At 37.4% G+C, this 12,408-nt stretch overlaps 1 protein-coding gene across 1 annotated transcript; it reads right to left on the bottom strand.

Moving 5' to 3' along the window:
- Nucleotides 1–3,290: 3,290 nt before the first annotated feature.
- Nucleotides 3,291–4,148, bottom strand: LOC123892270. The gene has a single exon (XM_045942072.1). It carries the CDS (start codon nucleotides 4,146–4,148, stop codon nucleotides 3,291–3,293), a length of 858 nt encoding a protein of 285 aa, XP_045798028.1.
- Between the last annotated feature and the right edge of the window lie 8,260 nt (nucleotides 4,149–12,408).

Here is a 12,408-nt window from a genome sequence, read left to right on the forward strand (position 1 = left end):
AAGCCGTGTTGGACGCTATCCTCCGAAATCCTCGCGTATTGGTTTTCGCGAGATTTGCGTGCAGGTGGAAGTGACTTGAAGGGACGAGTCGTTTCGTTTCCTTGTGCCACGTGTGGAAGCTATTCAAATAGCACTCGAGTGGCTATTTGAAATGTTCTGAACTTCGAGGCCTCATCAGGGCCGTTGGATTTTCGCGCCTTTTGGTTTTTCGCGAGAGTGTTCCTGGATCGTTGGATCGTCTTCCCATCAAACCCGTTGGATCAAAGCGACGTTCCAGATGAGGGGTGGCGTGATTTGGCGTGTACGGTCGCGTTTGCCTATATATATGAGAAAGGAGACATTTTGCGAAACTTTACAGTTTCTTATCAAACTTCTCTTGCTCCCTTGCTCTCTCCATCTTCCAACTTTACACTTCACAAGTTCCAGGCGATTCCCGGCGTGTTCTTCCTTTCGCCTTTTTCATTGAAGCTTCGTTCTTTCCATCGATCAAGTAAGTCTTTTCAAACTTCTCTATCTCTGGTTTGAATGATTGTTTGGAAGTTTAGCTTTTTGCTTTGGTATGGTGGTTAGGAGAGTCGTTTGGGAGTGGTTAGTGCCCTAAAAATAGGTAGTTTAGTGATCTAAACTGTTTAGACTAGTGTGATTAGTCGTAGTTTCAAGTATGATGGGCGCAGCGTCTAGGAAGCTTTTAGGCTGTTAGTGTACCCTTTTTCTGGGTTTTCCTGCGCTCGTATTTAGGGTTTTCGAGTAGATTTCCCCCTTTCGTCATTGTTTTGCGATCGTGGCGTGTGGACGACCACGCGCTCGTTATTATCCACGCCCTTTCACTTGATTTGGCGGTGGAAGGGTGGATTTGATGTTGCGAATGTCGAATTCACATTTCCTTCCTCTGCTTTCAGGTATCCAATGGAGGGCGACCAACCCAGACCAGATGAGGGCTCACCACGTTTGCCCGTAGATATTTCGTGGGTGGCAAATGAGGCTCGAGAGACGCCTTCTATTTTTTCTGGGTGTACCGGCGGTCATAAGGAGATGTTTTATGAGGTTGAGGATCCCAACGTCTCTTAACGATCCCGGTATACCAAATAATCTTCGAGCATATGGGGTATCGTTTGCCTTTTAACGACCTCGAAGTTGCCGTATTCCGGTACTTGAGGGTGACCCCATCGCAGCTTCACCCGAACTCAATGGCCTTTCTGCAGGCTTTCCAAGTGACGTGCAAGTTCCTGAACATTGCCCCCACCCTAAAATTGTTTTTCCATGCCTTTTTCCTCCAACGCTCGTGTCCCAAGGGCGAAAAAGTCAAAGGGAAGGCATCCAAAAGTGGCGAGGTGATGGAAGGTTACATATCAAATGCTCTTTTGAGATTTTCATATCCTCACTTGGGTCATCTTTCTTTTTTTAGCTCCTTATCTTATTTGAGGAATTTATCCTTGAAACCGATTTGCTTACCATGCTTCAAGCGTGGTTAAGAATCATTTGCAATATTAGATTGTCCAACAGAGACATTCAATTTTATTGGAGCATTAGCAGCTGTTGATTAATTTCATAAACTTTGCAAATGAGTTATCTTTTGAACTTCTGGTTCATATTGATTTCTAAGAGGATCAAAATAACAATTATTAATTTATTTCAAAACATTTCAATTGAACTTCTAGTTCATATTTTTAGCTGCTTATTATCTCCCCCTAATATTGGGAAAACTAATTCACCAATTGATAATCAGCCCATAAAGCTGTAAAAAAATCTCAAATTATTGGCTCACTTTGGAGATTCATATAAAAATTATTTTCCCAATATTCTTTTACTACCCATTTAAATGTGATCGACTCCCAAACTTGAACTGTTGCTTGTCCTCAAGTAACATGCTCGTCGAAACAAAACTGTCAGTGAATTAACAAATTAATTTGAATGATAAAAATCTCATAAACCTTTTTCTCTTCATCCGGCAATAGAGCCACCGGTGTTAACTTCAGTGATCATGCTCAATCAACACTTTGGCTTCCAAGACTTGAATCAAATTTGGTCCAATGATCGTTCCACACAATGTACAAAGTTCAACCTTATCTCTCACTCACCAATTCACTCAATTTTTGAGAGGGTATTCACTCCATCAACATGCAAATGCTATTTTACCATAAGCTTGAAAAAATTCTGAACGTCAATCAAAGTAAATACATCGCACACATTTTTTTGAGGTCTTGAGGGTTATAATTTGGCTTGGGTAAATGGTGGGATAATTTTTGGAAAAGTAGGCTAAATTGGAGTTAGGTATCCACTACTATTCCTTGTTACAAAATTACCATTATCGGGACTCAATTCATTGTTAATTAGGTACTTAGAGAACTTATCCTTCAATTTTTTTTTCTTTCTTTTTGAAGATGCCAATATATTTCATGCTTAATGGCTCTTTATTTATTTATTTATTTTTTTTATAAAGAAACTCTATTATTTTTGTGAGTCTCTATTATTCTCTCTCTTTTCTTTTTTTTTGTTTTTTCTTCAAGTTCTCTAGTACCCCTACCCCAAACTTAAGATGTTGCTAATTCCAAAAGCAACCCTAAACTTAAAATGTTGTCATGACAAGAAAATTTAAAGCTTCTACCTAACTCCAAGGAGGGCAAACAGATAAAAAATTCCAGGTCTAAAAAGCTTATAATTTGGTATGTCACCGAAAGAAAAGGGATTTTTTTTTTAGGCTCAAAATGGTTTAGCAACGGATAAATAATAAACAGGGTAGCTTGAAAAGGCCCAGAGTACCAACAAATGTGCCTCTATGTGTGTAAATGTAAAACCAATCAACAATAGAGAATAGTCGCAAGTTTTAGAAAATATACAAAGCATGGATACACTCATAAGATGCGAAAGAAATAGTATACCGTGGAATTTATTTGGCTCAATATGCTCACCAGCTGAGGTATCTGAAAGTTGAACCAGTACACCGTGCAAAAACTCCATCTTTCCTACTCGTCTCTTTGTCTCTTGAACCATTGCACTTCTTGAGCAATCAAACGTCAGATATTCTTTTATGTGCAAGTCTAAGAGATTTTCATCATGCAAATTAAGGTATTAACACACTGACAATTCTGAAAAGACATAAAAACATTAAACTTGATAATAAACAAGTAACATAAGGATGAAACATACGGGATTGTCAGCAGACAACATTACTAATACTACCTCTTTTTTTTTTTAACTAAAAATAAAGACTGAAATAAAACATACCGGATGGGTTGCCTCCCATCAAGCGCGTGTTTAACGTCCCGAGCTTGACGATCTACCCACCAATGTTAGGGTGTATACTTGATAGTTATTCCAACCTTGGTTTCTTCCTTCTTGGTGCATATATCATCCTTTTTAGAAACAAAGACCAAATTTTCAAGTGTCAGTTTCCTAAACCTCTCCAACTTGTTCCTCCATTTTTTTCTTTTCTTTTTCAGAGGTGTTTTTGGAGTTTCAATAGGAGCTTTCATCTGTTTCATACTTCCTCCCTTCTTTTTGTTTTCTTCAACAAGAACATTAACTTGCTCAATTGATCTAATTGGTGGCTCATCTTGAGCAATTTCCTCCTCTAACTCTTCAACTACACCAACCCGGTAACATTGAGGGTTTTCATTCTGATGACGCATAGACTCAAATACATTAAAAGTCACTTGTTCATTTTGAAACCTCAACAGTAGCTCACCTAACTCCACATCTATCAACGCTCTACCGGTAGCCAAGAATGGTCTTCCCAACAATAAGGGGATTTCTGAATCTTCATTCATATCAAGTATAACAAAATCGGCTGGAAAAAATAAATCATTAACTTTTACCAACACGTCTTCAAGAACTCCATAGGGATACGTGATGGAGCGATCAGCCAATGTCAGAGTCATTTTTGTTGGCTTAGGTTCCCCGCAATCAAGCTTCCTTACCATGGATAGCGGCATCAAATTAATACTAGCTCCTAAATCACAAAGAGCTCTTTCAATATTTACCTTACCAATTGAACACGGAATAGTGAAACTCCCAGGGTCTTTCAACTTCGGGGGAAGCTTCCTTTGCAAAATTGCACTACACTCCTCAGACAAGGCAACATTCTCGTCATCCCTAAGCTTCCTCTTACCTGACAAGAGATCTTTCATAAACTTGGCATATATCGGCATCTGCTCCAAAGCTTCATTGAAGGGAACATTAATTTGCAAATTTTTTAACACCTCTACAAACCTTTTGAATTGCCCTTCTTCTTTTTTTTTTTCCTTTCTTAAGGTGAGGATATGGAAGCTTCACATAAGAAGGAATTACCTGCTTTTTCTCATGTTCCTTGAGAAGTTGGGCTTTGGTTTTTCTAAGAATCGAATCTGCATCAATTAATTTTTCTATCTTTTCGACTTCCCCCTCAGTGTTTCCCTTATTCCCATTCTCACTTTTTCTTCCTCTAGTCTCTCATTTTTTCCGACTCCACCCTCTTTTTCTACTTCTCCCTCAGTTTCACTCTTTTTCTCTACTTCAGACTCTTTTATTTTCTCACTCTTTTTACTTATTACCGATGGTACCACTCTACTTCTCAACCCAATGGCATTACAACTCTCATTCCTTGGATTGTCCAACGTGTTTCCAGCAAAACCCCCATTAGACTGAGCAGCCACCTGTTTTGATATTTGCCCAATTTGTGTTTCAAGATTTCGGATGGAAGCTTCATGATTTCTGTTAGATGTTTCTTGACTGGCTCTCATGGCTTCGAAGTTACTCTGAGTCATCTGCATGAACTTATTAATTGTTTCTTCCAAGGGAGATGATTTTCTAGATGGTGGATTTTGAGAGTTCCCTTGAGAAAAATTACCTTGATTACCCCACTGCAAATCAGGGTGATCTTTCCAACCTGGGTTATATGTGTTGGAATAAGGGTTATTTTTCTGATATCCTCTGGCATAATTAACTTCTTCAGCTTCAGGTGAACACATTCCATTAGCGTTTGGCCCGTGGCAAAAATCACATTTGACTTCTTGAACCTGACTAGCATTTGCCTCTGCTAAAGACTTTGCAGCTAACATATCATTAGTAAAATAACGCTCCAAAAATTTATCTTCGAGCTATTTCCAAGTGTTTATGGTACCACTCGGAATACACTGCAACCAGTCTTTTGCTCTTCCCATCAAAGTAAACCCAAACAACCTGAGTTTAATTTGACTATCAGTGTAACCTTCAGGGCGACACATAGTACATGTCTCATAAAAGCGTTCCAGATGCTCCCATGGATCTCTGATTGCACTTCCATCAAATTGTTTATCCCTTAGCCCGGTGAGAACTATATTCTTGATGTCAAATGTCACAGGATTCGCCGGTTGGAACCCCATAGAAATTTGTCCTGCATCTGTTCTGCGACAATAGTCTCCCATGGTACGCCTAGGCGGCGGTGGTGGGTCATCGACCATCGTGCCTTCTTCTTCAAACTGAGAACCTGTGTCTGAAGGAATTCCTTTTGATACTTCAGCCAGCTCTCGCTCAGCTAACCGTGCTAACTGTACTGCTTTCCTGTTCGCCTTTACAGTCTTCTCGATTTCAGAATCAAAAAGAAGCTCTGTTGCAACTTTTTTACCTCGCATAAACAACAATAAAATACCTCAATAGCACTGTTCAATATGAATAAATAAAGTATGATTTTTTTTTATTTTTTTTTTAAAAAAAACTAAAAATAAGTAAATCCTAAATAAAACGAAATTGCCTTGTTGAAATTAATCAACAATCCCCGGCAACGGCGCCAAAAACTTGATGACAATTTTAGCAAGTGAACTAAATTCGTCGCTAAGTAATAAAATTTAGGCTTAACTACACATTTGGTCCCTTACGTTTATTTTAAGTTTCAATTTGGCCCCTTACGTTTAAAAAGTATCAATTTGGTCCCTTACGTTTCCATTAGGTTTCAATTTAGTCCTTTCTGTCAATTTTGTCACATGTGGCAGTCAATTTGCATATGTGGACTGACACGTGGACACTTTGACACAGTGACACGTGTATAATTCAAACGGTGTTAGTGACAAAACTAACAGAAAGGACTAAATTGAAACATAATGGAAACGTAAGGGACCAAATTGATTCTTTTTAAACGTAAGGGACCAAATTGAAACCTAAAATAAACGTAAGGGACCAAATGTGTAATTAAGCCTAAAATTTATAAGATTCGTTTCCACAGGGATTGTTCTTATTTTCAACTTAACAATTAAATTAAATTAGGATTAATAAATAAATTGCAAAGGGGGGTTTTCAGATTGAATTGTAGTAACAATGACAATAATTAAAATCGCAAGAAAATTGAAACGTGAACTTTTATTAGAGAAAGACGATTAGGAATTATTTTGAATCCTCTCTTTGTCCCTATCTGGTACTCTAGGTTCTAGCCCTCAACAATGAAATTCTTATAATTACGACAATATAACAAAATAGACCGAGTCCAATTCCTTAGCTCATCGATCCCATTTATCTAATAAAGTACCCTAATTCCTTAGGCGAAACTAATATTATCAAAAGCTTTAACGAACGTTATATTAACAATCATGCCAATTAATTCTATATTCCTATAGCAATTACGATTGACAAACAATTAATCTAGTTCCAGTCTAAATCCTAGGGTCAATAGTGATTTATAACTTAAAATCAATTCGAAAGTGATCAATTAACGAAAAGCAATAAACACGAGATTAACTGAATAATTATAAGTTTTCATTGAATAAACTAGAACACGTAGTTACATGGCTCAGATAGCTTCAAAGAGAATCATCTATAATTCCTAATCTAATGAGATTAGTTACTCATAATAATAATTGACATAACAAAAGAGTTAAGAAAATTATACATGAATAACCAATGAAACCAATGAAGACCGCGACGGCGAAACCCTCAATTTGTATTTCTCCTAGATCGTAACTTTCTCTCTCTGCAAAGTGATAAGTCCTCCGATAATAGTTTGTTGTATTTATATCCTCCAAGAAAGGGTGAATCATATGTGCCTATGCATTTGTTTTTAGTGACGTGTCACCAATCACCAAAAGAAAGACCAAACAATGTCCCTGTGAATTATATGCTAATGTCACGCTGATGTCATGCTTGCCAAGGACGCGAGAAAAACAGAAGGTTCAGTCATATTTCTTCTTCAAAACTTTGGGCTTTCATTTTTCTCTAAGTCTTTTTTCTTGTGGCTTTTGTCTTCAAATATCTTGCTATATCAATTTCTTCAAATAATTTTCTCTTTGACCATGAATTACTACTAAAAATAACTAAAATACTATAAAATAATAAATAAAAATACTCAAATAATCGACTGTCATCAAAATGCATTATATTGGAGCAATTGAGGCGTACCCAACACATCCAAAAATATTTATATGGGAAAATATGTTTATAAACTAAAATTCAAATAAATTAGGGGAGAGCTTATGTATATAATAATTTGTTGGCATGATGCTATTCAATATCTCAACATACATGTTTGAGTGTTCCCAACTATAACTTAGAATGGATCTTCAGGTCCATTATTTTTTGTTTGTATGAACATATTTCACAAGATGTTCGGTATAAATTTCAATTAACATATGATATTTATCAAATACTTTCTAGAATAATATATATGAAATGATCTCTAATTAAAAATAATCTCCCAAACTTCTGGTTGTGAGTTTATAACAAACATACATGTGACCATTTGGTTGATGCATCAATTCAAATTTTAGAAATCTAATCGGTCCACATGATCGGTGTATTGATTTACAAATATCACCTTATATATATTCTAAAAAATAAGAGACGCTCGTTTTCTTAATTTATCAATTTTCTTTGCGAGCTAGTAATACACAAAAAAATATTAGATTGAATGAACTTCTGGCCATTCAATACATATCCATAGAAAATTTTCGCATCATAATAGATCAGAGATGACCCAACTGATCTTGCCAATTACAAACTTATTATGATTTGTAAACTTCCGGTTTACAAGAACGTGTGCTTCAATTGCACAAATATATATATAAGTATACCCCAAACTAGAGGCAAATGTTGACGTAAGATAAAGATACAAGATGTCCTTCATTTGTTTCAATATGATATTTATTTATGTGATTTTTTCCCAATAAGTTTTCTCTAGTAAGGTTTTAACGAGACATATATCCTCGATGGACATCAAAGAGGGAGTGTTATGAATAATTTGGTGCATGCCCATTAAGCATTGGCCCATTCCTCTGGCCCATTATATTGTCCTATTAAATAAGATTATATAGCAAAAGTGTTAAAATAGTTTGACATTGACAAATCTAATTTGTTGTATACTAAAAATGGTTGCAATGTCATTTGATGTGTCATGCCTCAAGAAAATGATGAACAATTTGAATTGGTCCTGAAGTACCATATCTTAATTCAATTAAGCACACTAATATATTTGCTATAATTTCATAGTATTTTATTTTTGTCTATTCATCCAACCAAAATATTGAAGTAAAGCAAAACATACAATTATTTATACTTTAAAGAAACAACAATATCATCCAATCATGTGAAGATTTTAGCACTACATCAAGCAAGTTGAGAAGATGTTTTTGTTGAGGATTGTAATTCAACACATACAAGAAATTCGTTGATTTATTACAAAATGAAGGTTCCTGCAACAACTCAACATGAAGATAATATCAGACGCAGTGCTAATTTAGAGAAGAGTATAATAAAGAAGATATGACAGATTTTTCTATAGAGTCAACTTTTAGTAAAACTTTGGAGCAGCTAGTACAGAAGATTATTTGATTTTTTCATCTTATGTATAATAATTGTCTTTATGAGGGGGAGATATAAATATGTTCTGCACTCTTTTTCCCTTCACCGTGGTTTTGTCCCACTGGGTTTTCCTGGTAAGGTTTTTAACGAGGCAGTCCACACACAAAGGATGTTGCACTCTTTTTCCTTCACTATGATTTTTCCCACTGAGTTTTTAATAGTAAGGTTTTAATGAGGCATATCATCGATGGACATCCAAGGGGGAGTGTTATGAATAATATAGATGTGGATGTCCATTAGTCTAGGCCCATATTCTTGGCCCATGTAATCTCCTATATATATGACTATCTCACAATGTAAAAGACACACCTTGAATAGAACAATACAAGAGTCTATTCTCTCTTCTCTTTCTCTCATTCATCTCTTCTTCTCTATTCTTATTATTCTCTAGAAATAGTTCATAACATTATTAATTTTTTTTGAGTAAATTATTATTATTATTGATTGGATAAATTAGTATATTGTATGATTTGAAATTTTGAATTGATTCCCTTAATAAAAAATATAATTGATTCCGTTTTGAGTGTATAATGTCCATCATACTATTAACTATTCATCCAAACAAAATGGTCAGCAATAATCAATCTACCTATATACTAATGCATGCTAATGTTACGGTTCACAAGTGGTCCACCGTGGATAAGTGACCTACCGAATATGAATTTTACGAAATTCATAGTTGGATTGAAAGTTTATATCGTATATATCATCCATAAATTTTTGAAATTTTTTTGAAAATCATTTGATATGTTATTGAGACCCATCAAGATTTACGTTATTTAATAAACCTTTAATCTTGATGTGTCTCAATAACATATCAAATGATTTTCAATTTTTCTAAATTTTTGTATGGATGATCTATCGTATTCGTTATAATGTTATTCATGAATGGTCCATCATTGACCACTTGATGAAGTGGTCCATATTAAAATTTACCTACTAATACAATTAAAAGCATGTCAATTTTTTATATTGTTGAAGATTAATAATTGAGAGATTAAGCACATATCTAAATGATCAGAATCATAAGATTTTATTCTAGTTGTTGTGAAGAAATGAGAGCAATGCGACAATTAACGAATGAAGTTAACGGAGAAAACAAAGTTGTAATAACAGCCTAAAAGGTCAGCTTGATTTAAAACTAGAGGTGAACACAGCCAAGATTCGACTTGAAACCCATATAATTCTAACAACACATTAAAGCATCTGGTCGGATAACATTAATAACTAATATATAGACTCACATAATTAATGAACTTAAATTAAAAATAAATTGATCATTCAGTTCAAATTCTAAATTTACATAACTTACGACCAAACATCATATTACCACCTGATCGAGTCTGATCAGAAGTGTGCGACCGCGCCGGCGTTGATGACGGTGAAGCCCCTGTTGAAGCGGAGGGGGGTTGTGTACCTGCAGGCACTCCGACGCTCAAGTCAGTTTGTGTATGTGAAGGTTTTCTTGCTAAGAATATACGTACCTTGGAAGTGAAATATGTTCACGTATATATAGCCTCCCAGCGCAGGGCCAAGGCCCTTGATGGCATTTATGGCCATCAAGTGGCTGCCGGAAAACGGCTAAGGAGCCTTGATGAGCAGTTAATGCTCATCATTCCGGTGGTTTGACGTTACAGAAGCCATGGAGAAGTAGCCGTTGGTATCCCGAGCGTTTATGGTGTGTCCGGCGAATAGGGGTCATCTCGACTACACAAGCTCGTTGACTTGTGTTCCGAGCTTCTAAGCTCGGCCCAGAACAGGAGCCCCCCAAGTTGTTATGCTCTTAACTGAGGATAATAACTTTGGAGCTACACCATCTGATGCTATACGAGGGAAAACGGCCCTTCAGTGGGCGGAGGGTTTGCTCGATTCTTCGAGGAATTTTTTGAGTGATAACTCCTATGATCCGCTTGGTAGATAGTCAAGGTTTTCAGGGGAATCAATGCTATTTTCCAAGGCAGTCAATTCCGAAGCTTGTTCACGTCAAACTAGTCAGTCTTTGGGAATTGCAACCGCCCATTCACTTATTGTGGGCCGTTTAACGAAGGTATTGGGCTTTCTTGAAAAGAGGCAAGTTTTTCTTATAAATGCTTCCTGCTTTTTCTAACCCTCACTCGTGTTTTTAGGCAAGCAACGATGGAACGGCAAAATACTCAAGAAGCTGCTGATGGGAAGAGTTCTCGTAAGGGTAAGGGAACTGCGCCTTCAAGGTCTCAACCTCCTCGCCGGTCTGCTCGTTTGAAGCGTTCTACGGAGGTCAAAGTTGAAGTGATCGTACTTTCCTCCGATTCTTCAGACTTGGATGAGATTGACGAAGATTATGCTGAGTTCTTGAAGGTGTACAAGCCTCAGGATACGTATCCTCAAGCCCCCACTTCTAGCGGCGAGGAGGGTTCTCAGAAGACGGTGGAGTCCAAGCCTGTAGTTGTAGTGGAGGTTGATTCGGATAACGAGCAGTAGATGCTCGCTCCCTTTGTACCCTTGTTTCTTAATTTGTACTTTGGCTCTCCGCCCTTTTATAATAATAATAATAAAGCTTTGGTTGCGTTTAGTCTTTTTCTTTCGAAATTCACGAACGTCGAACTGTTTATTTTATTACGAGCATGTCGATTTCTGCGGTCTAGTTTACCGAGCGATGATTTAGTTCCGGGCGTTTACCAATTCCGTAGGTATCGTAAGAGATCCCCTTGGTTCTGCCGAAAATCTCGGATAGATTGGCGCCCAAAATTTCGGGAAGCCGTGTTGGACGCTATCCTCCGAAATCCTCGCGTGTTGGTTTTCGCGAGATTTGCGTGCAGGTGGAAGTGACTTGAAGGGACGAGTCGTTTCGTTTCCTTGTGCCACGTGTGGAAGCTATTCAAATAGCACTCGAGTGGCTATTTGAAATGTTCTGAACTTCGAGGCCTCATCAGGGCCGTTGGATTTTCGCGCCTTTTGGTTTTTCGCGAGAGTGTTCCTGGATCGTTGGATCGTCTTCCCATCAAACCCGTTGGATCAAAGCGACGTTCCAGATGAGGGGTGGCGTGATTTGGCGTGTACGGTCGCGTTTTCCTATATATATGAGAAAGGAGACATTTTGCGAAACTTTACAGTTTCTTATCAAACTTCTCTTGCTCCCTTGCTCTCTCCATCTTCCAACTTTACACTTCACAAGTTCCAGGCGATTCCCGGCGTGTTCTTCCTTACGCCTTTTTCATTGAAGCTTCGTTCTTTCCATCGATCAAGTAAGTCTTTTCAAACTTCTCTATCTCTGGTTTGAATGATTGTTTGGAAGTTTAGCTTTTTGCTTTGGTATGGTGGTTAGGAGAGTCGTTTGGGAGTGGTTAGTGCCCTAAAAATAGGTAGTTTAGTGATCTAAACTGTTTAGACTAGTGTGATTAGTCGTAGTTTCAAGTATGATGGGCGCAGCGTCTAGGAAGCTTTTAGGCTGTTAGTGTACCCTTTTTCTGGGTTTTCCTGCGCTCGTATTTAGGGTTTTCGAGTAGATTTCCCCCTTTCGTCATTGTTTTGCGATCGTGGCGTGTGGACGACCACGCGCTCGTTATTATCCACGCCCTTTCACTTGATTTGGCGGTGGAAGGGTGGATTTGATGTTGCGAATGTCGAATT

This window comes from Trifolium pratense, linkage group LG6 (genome assembly GCF_020283565.1).
Source record: "Trifolium pratense cultivar HEN17-A07 linkage group LG6, ARS_RC_1.1, whole genome shotgun sequence".
Classification (NCBI taxonomy): domain Eukaryota; kingdom Viridiplantae; phylum Streptophyta; class Magnoliopsida; order Fabales; family Fabaceae; genus Trifolium; species Trifolium pratense.

Bases quoted from the DNA above. Each gene is read 5' to 3' on its own strand.
- LOC123892270 (XM_045942072.1), bottom strand. From the start codon at position 4,148: ATGCCGATATATGCCAAGTTTATGAAAGATCTCTTGTCAGGTAAGAGG.